At 42.9% G+C, this 12,313-nt stretch overlaps 1 protein-coding gene across 1 annotated transcript in view; it reads right to left on the bottom strand.

The window, feature by feature from the left end:
- Window positions 1–12,313, bottom strand: part of LOC140199731 (lebercilin-like protein) — a 58,033-nt gene that overhangs the window by 23,965 nt on the left and 21,755 nt on the right. Inside the window, exon 3 of the mRNA XM_072262208.1 lies at window positions 8,004–8,536. Coding sequence (XP_072118309.1) covers window positions 8,004–8,536 — 533 coding nt within the window. The remainder of the gene's footprint in view (window positions 1–8,003; window positions 8,537–12,313) is intronic.

The raw sequence follows: 12,313 nt of genomic DNA, 5'->3' as shown, positions 1-12,313 counted from the left end.
TGATTGGCCAAAGTTGTTCCTAGTCTGTTGGCTTTGATTATTCAACATATAATGAGTCTTGTTAAACTTAATAAGATTTAATTTGCACAATCTTGCTAACAGGGAGATATTAGAGATTTCTTGTGAATATATGCCTTGCAAATGGAAAAAAATACACAGTATGCTGGAATAAAATGTCGGTACTGAACCACATTGATAACTACACAGATAAAATGGGAATACACAGCTAGGGGTCCAAAATTAAACATACATCCAACACACATCAAAGTTGCTGGTGAACGCAGCAGGCCAAGCAGCATCCGTAGGAAGAGGTGCAGTCGACGTTTCAGGCCGAGACCCTTCGTCAGGACTAACTGAAGGAAGAGTGAGTAAGGGATTTGAAAGTTGGAGGGGGAGGGGGAGATCCAAAATGATAGGAGAAGACAGGAGGGGGAGGGATAGAGCCAAGAGCTGGACAGGTGATAGGCAAAAGGGGATACGAGAGGATCATGGGACAGGAGGTCTGGGAAGAAAGACAAGGGGGGGGACCCAGAGGATGGGCAAGAGGTATATTCAGAGGGACAGAGGGAGAAAAAGGAGAGTGAGAGAAAGAATGTGTGCATAAAAATGAGTAACAGATGGGGTACGAGGGGGAGGTGGGGCCTTAGCGGAAGTTAGAGAAGTTGATGTTCATGCCATCAGGTTGGAGGCTACCCAGACGGAATATAAGGTGTTGTTCCTCCAACCTGAGTGTGGCTTCATCTTTACAGTAGAGGAGGCCGTGGATAGACATGTCAGAATGGGAATGGGATGTGGAATTAAAATGTGTGGCCACTGGGAGATCCTGCTTTCTCTGGTGGACAGAGCGTAGATGTTCAGCAAAGCGGTCTCCCAGTCTGCGTCGGGTCTCGCCAATATATAAAAGGCCACATCGGGAGCACCGGACGCAGTATAACACCCCAGTTGACTCACAGGTGAAGTGTTGCCTCACCTGGAAGGACTGTTTGGGGCCCTGAATGGTGGTAAGGGAGGAAGTATAAGGGCATGTGTAGCACTTGTTCCGCTTACACGGATAAGTGCCAGGAGGGAGATCAATGGGGAGGGATGGGGGGGACGAATGGACAAGGGAGTTGTGTAGGGAGCGATCCCTGCGGAATGCAGAGAGAGGCGGGGAGGGAAAGATGTGCTTAGTGGTGGGATCCCGTTGGAGGTGGCGGAAGTTACGGAGAATAATATGATGGACCCGGAGGCTGGTGGGGTGGTAGGTGAGGACCAGGGGAACCCTATTCCTAGTGGGGTGGCGGGAGGATGGAGTGAGAGCAGATGTACGTGAAATGGGGGAGATGCGTTTAAGAGCAGAGTTGATAGTGGAGGAAGGGAAGCCCCTTTCTTTAAAAAAGGAAGACATCTCCCTCGTCCTAGAATGAAAAGCCTCATCCTGAGAGCAGATGCGGCGGAGACGGAGGAATTGCGAGAAGGGGATGGCGTTTTTGCAAGAGACAGGGTGAGAAGAGGAATAGTCCAAATAGCTGTGAGAGTCAGTAGGCTTATAGTAGACATCAGTGGATAAGCTGTCTCCAGAGACAGAGACAGGAAGATCTAGAAAGGGGAGGGAGGTGTAGGAAATGGACCAGGTAAACTTGAGGGCAGGGTGAAAGTTGGAGGCAAAGTTAATAAAGTCAACGAGTTCTGCATGCGTGCAGGAAGCAGCGCCAATGCAGTCGTCGATGTAGCGAAGGAAAAGTGGGGGACAGATACCAGAATAGGCACGGAATATAGATTGTTCCACAAACCCAACAAAAAGGCAGGCATAGCTAGGACCCATACGGGTGCCCATAGCTACACCTTTAGTTTGGAGGAAGTGGGAGGAGCCAAAGGAGAAATTATTAAGAGTAAGGACTAATTCCGCTAGACGGAGCAGAGTGGTGGTAGAGGGGAACTGATTAGGTCTGGAATCCAAAAAGAAGCGTAGAGCTTTGAGACCTTCCTGATGGGGGAAGCCTCTTCCGGTTAAACATACATCCAGTGGCCACTCCTGTGAAAAGAAAATTCAAACCACCCCGTCTGGCACCGGCACTCGTTCTATGGTCAAAGTCACTTAGATCACATCTATTCCCCATTCTGATATTTGGTCTGAACATAACTGAACCCCTTGACCATGTCTGCATGCTTTAATGCATTGAGGTGCTGCCACGTGATTGGTTGATTAGATATCTGCAGTAATGAGCAGGTGTAGAAGAAGAAGAAGAAAGCCCTTAACTCCGAGTGGAGTCATCGGGACGCGGTCATGACAGCGTTTTTTAGCAGGCTTTCTTATTTTTACAAGGCCGAGTTGCTAGCTTGACGCTCAACCCAGCACGGATGGAAAGCGTGTAAGGGAGCCGGCTGGATTCGAACTCAGGAGCCTTCACTCTGAAGTCCAGTGCTGATGCCACTACGCCACCAACCGGCTAACGAGCAGGTGTACAAATGTAAAAATGGCCACTGGGCGTATATACTGTATCTGATTAATATTCAAATATGTATCCTTTGTTACTTGTTCAACATTTCATTACCACTGAAGACAGGTTAACTGAATATACTGCTGTGAGCAAATTGACTGCTATGTTTGCATGTACAGTATTCATGACTGCAAGTCCAGACCTCATTATTCATCACAAGATAGTAAGGATGTGATTGCTAAGCACAGCTAGAGAAGTGAGGGATAATAGATATAAATAAATATTCATTCTCCCTTAAGCATAGGAAGGTTTGTTTGCCATTGGGTATGCAAGTCCCGTTAACTCTAACTAAATCCACACAACGGTTGTTGAATAAAAAAAATCAGTAGTACAGATCTGTGGGTGGGGACTGGTTCCTCTGATTTCTAATGTGTCAGAGTATTGGTTGATGATAAAAGATATATTTTGTTCTATTGACAAAAAAAAGATAAGAAACGTAATCAGGAGTAAGCCATCTGGTTATTCTCCAGCACCAGCTGCTTACCCGTTTCTTTTTTAATATAGATAGATGTTGTTTTCCCAGAAACTGAGCACCTGTAGCCTTGTTGGGTGGCAATTTCAAAGATTTACCGCCTTCTATCTGAAGCAATTCCTGTTTTTTAAACTTCTGTCCTGAATGAATGATCATCCTGCTACTTTAAGATGCTGAGCCTGGTTTCAAGCAAAGTAAATATAACCAGGAGAAGAAAAAATTTAGCATCCTTTCTACGAAACTACTTAAGAATTTTGTGAATTTCCCATCAGACACAGGAGCAGAATTAAGCGATTTGGTCCATTCAGTTATATCCGCCATTCAATCATGGCTGACTTATTTTCCCTCTCAAAACCATTCTCATATCTTCTCCCCATAACCTTTTTTGCCTTTACTAATCAAGAACCTATCATCCTCCACTTTAAATATATCCAATGACTTGGCCACAGTCATCTGTAGCAGTGGATTCCACAGACTCACCACCCCCTGGGTAAAGAAATTTCACTGAGATCATCTCTTATTCAAGAGTTTAACCCCAGTCTGCTTAGCCTCCTTTCAAATAACAAGCTCAACGTCCTTTGCTGCAGTTGCTCCAATGCAAATATATCTCTCCGTAGCCTGGGAGATCGTATCTATCCTCAACATTCAGGTTTGGTCTTCTAGGACCCCTGTAAAACTGGAACAAATGCCTCTACTGTTGTACTCGTATCCCCTAGCTAATAAAGCCAACATTTAATTTTTACTCCAAATTACTGGCTAAACCTGCATATTAATTAGAATTACCCACGCACACAGACATCTGTACCTTTCAATCTCTGTTTACCAGAAACAGAATCAGATTCATTATCACTGACCTATATGAATGAAATTTACAGAAGTAGAGAACTAAGAAACAATATTACAATAAATTACAAAGATAAATAAATATTGCAAAAGGAATAATGAGGCAGTAATCATGAATAAATCATGATCATGAGCAAAAGATGTCTTTAATGTTGACTGAGGCGCAAAACATTTTTCCATGTTACATTCCATCTGTCACATCCTTTGCCCATTAGCTAAATCTAGTTATACCTCCCTAAAGCCTCTTTGCATCCTCCTTGTATACTGCACTGCCAGCTGGCTTTGTATCATTAGCAACCCTGAACAGATTATACTCAATCCCCCATCCAAATCATTAATGCAAATTGAGAACAGCTGGGCCCCCACATCATTCCCAATGGCAATCCCTTGGTCAACAAGCTCCTAACCCAGAATGACATGTTTACTTCCATTCTCTGTCTTCTGCCCTTTAACCAGTGATCAATGCGCAACAGTGCATTACTCCTGCACTATGAGACTTTTGCTCAAGATTCATTTCTGTGGTCCTTTGTTAAGGTTGAATATATGTTCCACTGGTTCAGCTTTATCTATTCTGCTCACTACTGATGAATGTAATTTTGCTTTCATGGTCCTATGCTGAATCTCCTTAGCTCGATTATATCTTCCATGCACAGGAGGCCAAATCAAAGGTGGTGATGAATCAGCATAGATTGAAAATCTGGCTGAGTGGCACCACGACAACCTCTTGCTCAATAGCAGCAAGACCAGGGAGCTGATGGTGGACCAGGAGGAGGAAACCAGGGTGTCCATGAGCCAGTCCATAAGACCATAAGATATAGGAGCAGAAATAGGCCATTTGGCCTGTTGAGTCTGCTCCAATAAATATTTGATGCACTCCTCATCAGAGAACCAGAGGTGGAGAGGGTCAGCAAATTTAAATTCCTCCATTTTATTATTATTATTTCAGAGGAACTGTACTGGGCCCAGCACGTAAGTGCAATTATGAAGAAAGCACGACAGCGCCTCTACTTCTTTCGAAGTTTGCGAAGATTAGGCATGACATCTAAAACTTTGACAAACTTCTATAGATATGAAGTGGAGAATACATTGACTGGCTACATCACAACCTGGTATGGAAACACCAATACCCCGTGAACAGAAAATCCTACAAAAGGTACTGGAACACACATAAAAAATGCTGGTGAATGCAGCAGGCCAGGCAACATCTATAGGAAGAGTTACAGTTGACGTTTCGGGCCGAGACCCTTCGTCAGGACTAAGTGAATGAAGAGATAGTAAGAGATTTGAAAGTGGGAGGAGGGGTGGAAGATCCAAAATGATAGGAGAAGACAGGAGGGTGAGGGATGGAGCTAAGAGTTGGAAAGTTGATTGGCAAAAGGGATACGAGGCTGGAGAAGGGAAAGGCTCATAGGACGGGAGTCCAAGGGAGAAAGAAGGGGAGGGGAAGCCCAAAGGATGGGCAAGGAGTTATATATAGTGAGAAGGACAGAGGGAGAAAGAAGAGAGAGAGAGAGAAAAAAATAATAATAAATAAGTAAATAAGGGACGGGGTACGAAGGGGAGGTGGGGCATTAACGTAAGTTAGAGATGTCAGTGTTCATGCCATCAGGTTGGAGGCTACAGACGAAATATAAGGTGTTGTTCCTCCAATCTGAGTGTGGCTTCATCTTGACAGTAGAGGAGGCCGTGGATGGACATATCAGAATGGGAATTGGCCACACATTTTAATTCCACATCCCATTCCATCCCCCTCCTGTCTTTTATCATTTCAGATCTCCCCCTCCCCCTCCCCCTCCCACTTTCAAATCTCTTACTATCTCTTCTTTCAGTTAGTCCTGACGAAGGGTCTTGGCCCGAAACGTTGACTGTACCTCTTCCTATAGATGCTGCCTGGCCTGCTGCGTTCACCAGCATTTTTTATGTGTGTTGCTTGAATTTCCAGCATCTGCAGATTTCCTTGTGTTTGTGTTTTTAAAAAGTACTGGATATGGCTCAGTCCATCATGGTGAAGCCCTCCCTACCATAGAGCACATCTACATGAAACATTTTTGCAGAAAAGCAGCATCCATCATCAGGGACCCCCAACACCCAGGACATGGTCTCTTCTCACTGCTGCCATCAGGAAGAAAGTACAGAAGCCTCAGGACTCACGCCATCAGGTTTGGATACAGTTATTGCCCCTCAACCAAAGGGGATAACTTCACTTACCCCATCTTTGAAATGTTTCCGTAAACTATGGACTCACTTTCAATGACTCTTCATCTCATGTTCTTGATATTTATTGCTTATTTATTTATTATTATTACTCCTTCTTCTTTTTGTATTTTGACAGATTGTTGTTGTTTGTACACTGGTTGACTGCCCAAGTTGGTGAGGTCTTTCATTGATTCTATTATGATTACTATTCTGTTGTGTATTTATTGAGTATGCCCGCGAGGAAATGAACCTCAAGGTTGTATATGGTGACATATATGTACTTTGATAATAAATTTACTTAGAATTTTTGAAGGAATATGGTAAGGAGTCTTAACATTTTCACCTCCACTGACATCTCACCAAGAGGACGCTGTGTCCATCGTGGACTTTCCAAGAGTATGTGTATTTCAGCAAGGTGTAATATTTCAGGAGACGGAATCTCCAAAGTTCCACCAAGATATATCACGTTGTTAACACTTAACAAAACAGCAACTACATTACCTGTGATGGTGACAATATGGAACCTATTAGTTTCTATGGTGCAACGTCTTTCCTGACAAATGTCAAGGTCATTAGCAATATTTTACAGTTTGCTGAACAACTTCTGTGACAGAAGGGTTGAGTTTTGTTGAGGGTCTGGAATCACAATGAGGCTGAGAGATTTCTACCCTTGAGGACATTAGTGGAAAAAAAAGATCTTGGGCCAAACTAATGATGACATGGTCACCCACACTGAGAGCAGCTACTTTTTTAATGATTGACTATTTGAATAATTAACTTTAAAATCCCTGTCAGCCCTAATGTTTTCGGGAAGGAGGTACAGGAGCCTTAGGTCCTACACTACCATGTTCAGGAATAGTTATTGCCCTTCAACCATCAGGCTCCTGAACCAGCATGGATAACTTCACTCACCCCAACTCTGAACTGATTCCATAACCTGTGGACTCACTTTCAAGGACTCAACAACTCATGTTCTCAGTATTTATTTACTTATTTTTTGTATTTGCACAGTTTATCTTCTTGTGCACATCAGTTGTTTGTCAGTCTTTGCATGTAGTTTTTCATTGATTCTATTTTTTTGTTATACTCTGATTGTCTAGAAGGAAATGAATCTCAGGGTAGACAATACTGAACTGTGAACTTTGAATTTTTAGCTCTGGACTGTTAGTCCAGTCCCCAGGATTAATAGTGTGGAAAGTTAACCTCAGTACTATCTTTCCTCTTGTTGAGCAATCCTCCAGGCCAAATTTTATTTGTGTGAAATGGAGGAAACTAATGCCAGGGCAAAGGAGATATTAGGAGAGATTAAATAATTTGGGTAAAGAGTGGTTATCTTGTAGTGAGGCAGAGATGTGGAAAGGAAGAGAGAAAATTCCAGCATGTGATGCCATGGCAGCTGAAGGTTCTTCCAGCACAGATGGAATAAGTGGATACAAATACACTAGACTGAAGGATTCAGGAATTATATAACTCAGGAGGTGGTTATAGATGTAGAGATTTAGGCCATGAAGTAATATAACTGGGCAGGATGAGAATGTTAATTTTCATGAGGGAATGGGAGCCACAGTCAGTGAGGAAGGGCAGTTAGTGAGTGGACCTGATGTGGAATGAGATAACATCAGGTGTTTTGGATGAACTGAACTTCCTGGAGGGTGAAGGAAGGGAGACCTGTGAGGACAGTCTTAAGTTGGTGGTCACGCACGTGATGTTACAGAGGGAAAGTAGAGTGTCGTTGTGGAGAGGTGGGTGTGATTGAATATCATACCAAAAGACATAAAGTTGGTTGTCTTTGCTAATAGCATCGACTCACCCAGTGATAAACTTTAGGAGAGCTCAGTGAAACGTGGACGTAATTGGCCATCAATATGAATAATGTTTCATATTCAGCATTCTAGTATCCACACTTTGTCCCTTTTTAACTTTTTGACAATCCTTTGTATTTTCCCCTTTTTAACAATACTTATTTTTCCACTTTTTAAAGTTTTGGACAATCTTTATTATTAACAGCTCACCTGGATCTTACGTTCATCAATCTCAAGTTTCTTTGTCAGCTCAGTCAGTTTACAGGTCAGCTCGTCCCGTTCTTCCAAGTCCTTCTTTTCACAGATAGTCTTTAGCTTCTGTAGAGTGTTCTTTGTTTTCCACAGCTCTGCCTCCGCCTCTTTTAGTTGCTTCGACACATACCGGTCCTGCTCCTTTGACCTCCTTAGCATCTCCTTCAACATTTGTATCTCGTTTGTGTGCCTGGTTAATAACTGGGGCAAATTGTTCTGCTCGTCCTCGAACTTCACCAGGGCCTTCATGTGTCGGTACTGAAGCCGCCTGAGCAGCTTGTTCTCCAACCTGGCATTTTTCAGCTCTCTCTGGAGGTCATACACCTCATTCTTCAACTCCTTCGTTTTGTTCAGTCTGGCTGACAGGATGTGGCGAGTAACTGAATCATTACCCTGCTCCTCGGTGTTTATTTTAGTAATTTTTTGTGATTTATTCTTAAATGTAGACTGGTTCCAACTTTGCAGCACTTTAAACCTTGGTTTAGTTTGTACTATGGAAGAAAAGAAAATGGCGCACATTACTTCTGCTGTCTGCATCAAATGGTTGAATACACTCAGTGGGCACGTTATTGGGTATGTCTGGACACCTGCTCATTAATGCAAATATTTAATCAATCAAATCATGTGGTAGCAACTCAATGCAAAAAAAAATATCCAGGCTTGGTCAAAAGGTTCAGTTGTTGTTCAGATCAACCATGAGAATGGGGAAGAAGTTCAGCCCAGTACATCACAGGTAGAGCCCTCCCAACTATTGAGCACATCTACATGAAACATTGTTGTAGAAAAGCAGCATCCATCACCACCCAGGCTATGCTCTTTTCTTACTGCTGCCATCAGGTAGAAGATACAAGAGCATCAGGATTCACACCACCAGATTCAAGAACAGTTACTACCCCTCAGCCTTCAGACTCTTGAACAAAGGGGGATAACTACACTCACTTGCCAATTCATTGGGATGTTTTCACAACCAATAATCTCATTTAAGGACTCTTTATTGTTATTTTTTGCTTTTTACTTATACTTACATTTGCATGGTTTGTTGTCTTCTGCACTTTAGTTGATCTTTCATTGATCCTGTTATAGTTACTACTCTCCAGATTTGCTGAGTATGAAGATGAATTTCAAGCTTGCATATGGTAACATATATGTACTTTGATAATAAAATTTACTTTTAAGTTTGGACTTTGAACTTTGAAATGTGATTGTGACTTTGACCATGGAATGATTAAGGTGCCAGACAGTGTGGTTTGAGTATCTCAGTAACTGCTGATCGGCTAGGATTTTCATGCAGAGCAGTCTTTGGAGTCTCAACATTCTTGGAGAAAGGTGCAAAAACCAAAAAAAAACATTCAGTAAGTGGCAGTCCTGTGGGTAAAAATGCCTTGTCAATGAGAATGGCAGACTGGTTCAAGCTGACAGGAAGGCACCAGTAACTCAAATCACTACGTGTTGCAACAGTGGTGTGCCGAAGAGCTTCCCTGAATGCACAACACGTTGAGCTTTGAAGTGGATGGGCTACAGCAGCAGAAGGCCACGAACATACACACATTGTCCACTTTATTAGGTACAGGAGGTAACTAATAAAGTGGCCACTGAGTGTGAAATATGCTTCTTTGTAGATATTAGTCACTAGATTCATCGCTGTGCAACTACCAATGCTCCCAATTCTGTGCTTCTACTTCTTTTCAACTTGACAGAAAGAGATTAAGAGATAAGAAACTCCGCAGTACTCCTCTGAAACAAGCAATGAGTTGGGCATTTGGAATGTAAAAATGATGTAATTATTTTATTTCTTTGTTTTATCTCCACACCTTTTGTCTCTGTTTACACTTGCTGTCATGGGAACTGTTCTGGACTAGGCTGGAGTGCAGCACAAATGTGTCCAAATCAGAAGACACAGCACACATTAATTTTTTTTGGTTACAGGATAAACTGACTGGTTGAATGATGGTCTCACATGAAAGCACCAATGCCCAAGAACAGAAAAGCCTACAAAAAGCAATGGATGCTGCCCAGTCCACCACAGGCAAAGCCCTCCCTACCACTGAGCGCATCTACAAGGAATGCTGCCACAAGAAAGCATCCATCATCAAGGACTCCCACCATCCAGGCCATGCTCTCTTCTCGCTGCTTCCATTGGGAAGAGGAACCTTAGGTCCCACACCACCAGGTTCAGGAACAGTTATTGCCCTACAACCATCAAGCTTCTGAACCAGTGTGGCTAACTTCACTCACCTCAACTGTGATCTGATTCCACAACCTATGGACTCACTTTCAAGGACTCGTGTTCTCAGTACTATTATTTATTGATTTGTCAGTTTGATTATTTGTTATGTTTTGTCTTTCACTATTGGCTCCTTTTTGCATATTGGTTGTTTGTCAGTCTTTGTGTGTGTGTGTGTGTGTCTGTGTGTGAATGTGTAGTTTTTCATTGTTTCTATTTATTTGTTCTACTGTGAATGCCTGCAAGAAATGAATCTCATGGTGGAATATGGTGACATATAACTTGATAGTAAATTTATTTTGGATTTTCATTCATTTCATTTGAAAAATGAAGAAGCCAACACTGCCGTATCTTCTAGTAGTTTTGCTAGCTAAGGATTGTTTCCAGTTAAGTGAATGATAAAGATTGGATATTAAGTTGCTCAGAACTTATACCCTCCAGAAAAACCACAACCTTGTTGTTGAGTTTGGAGGCTTGTGTGCCTCAATGACCCAGAGAGCTATATTGGCTGGAGTCCGGGCTTTATCCTTTGGCTCTTGGCAGGGTCACCCATGCCAAATAGGTCAAAGGAGAGAGGCCAGACTAAGAGCGGCCCACCAGTCCTCCAGGTTTGGGGGTTCAGCTCAGGGCTAACAACCCTGATGGTAAAACAAAACTGTTACGGAAACAGCAATGAAAAATCCTTCTACGTCTGAGTGTGATGGTATTCCTAAGTGTCCACCTGGGACTTGCATGACTGAAAGCTGAGGAAGCTACTGACATGATGAAGGAAGCCTTGAACATCACCAGGGATGGAGGACCTTCATTGCTGCTCTAAATGTCAGCGGCGCAATGACCAGTATGTAAGTGAAGAACTTATACCATATGCTCCCTTTGACCTCTGAAGCTGCAGCCAACCTATGAGTAAGCACATAGGAAAGAAACCCTCTGCTTTGGGAAAATAAATGACCAAAATAAACATGTATCATTTCAAAGTGCTCTTGTTGGTTTTTCAGAAAGGTAGAACAAGTAATTGGCTGTTTTATTCATTCTTAGTGTAAGGGGGTTTCGACTTTTATGTTACTGCAGAGGCTAATTAAAATGGCGTCTTTGTTATGTTAATCTGGGGAATGCGGTTTTGTTGTGTTAAACGCTGAGAAAGTTTGCGCTAGCAGCTTGTTTTTGCTGTAGAGTGTGATAAGTAAGTACTATTAACCCATTGGGATAGTTGTTATGGTTTTGGTGTATTTGAAGATACTGTATGTGTGGGGTTTTGGGGCAGAAGGCGGGAGAGCGAGACAGAGGATGGACCAGGTGCTGTGAGTCCGCTAACGGGGTCGGACCCCGAGCGGGACGTTCGGCGAGGAGATGGAGACGGACTCGTGTGGAGCGTCTGGTCGACCACTGTTGTTGGTCCCAGGCGGCCGGTCGAGGTGGTCCGAGGGGGTCACAGGGTGAAGAAGAAGGTCCTTGAGCTCCAACAGTTTTTGTGCACGAAGAGATTGAACTTTAATAAGTGTGGCGCCTTTTATTTTCCTTTTATATTTTATTCTCTTTTAATTATATAGTTCCAGTAATATCTATAAACTGTAAATCATTTAATTGCATCTGGTGTATTGTCTGTTATTTGGGCGGGGTGGGGTACCTCACACAGCATCCACACAAACGAATTACCCAGTTTGCCGGGGCCGAGGCTGTTTCCCTAGACGACAGCGAGCCGAGCGACCCTGAGGGTGGCTGGGGGGGGGGGGCTACATTAGCAAAGGATAAAATAATATCAATTATAACCTCACCACAGTTCAAGTGATGCAAGTGGTTATTGTTTTGGAAGGACAGGCTCCTACTGTGGCCTAATTAAAAATTCTGTAGTGAACAGCAAAGCACTAAAAAGATAAGAGATGAAGCCCTGTGCCTGTTTTACATTTTTCGGTACAGATGATCTCTCTGTACTTGCATTATAATCTCCCTCTTTTTATATTCTCTGCCCTGTCAAGTCTACCCCATCCAACATTGTATCACTGGTCAAAGGTTTCTGATTATAAATCCAACCGTTACCCTCTGCCTT

This window comes from Mobula birostris, chromosome 6 (genome assembly GCF_030028105.1).
Source record: "Mobula birostris isolate sMobBir1 chromosome 6, sMobBir1.hap1, whole genome shotgun sequence".
NCBI classification, from domain to species: domain Eukaryota; kingdom Metazoa; phylum Chordata; class Chondrichthyes; order Myliobatiformes; family Myliobatidae; genus Mobula; species Mobula birostris.
Note: the sequence above shows the minus strand (reverse complement) of the source record. Positions and strands in the feature narration are given on the sequence as shown.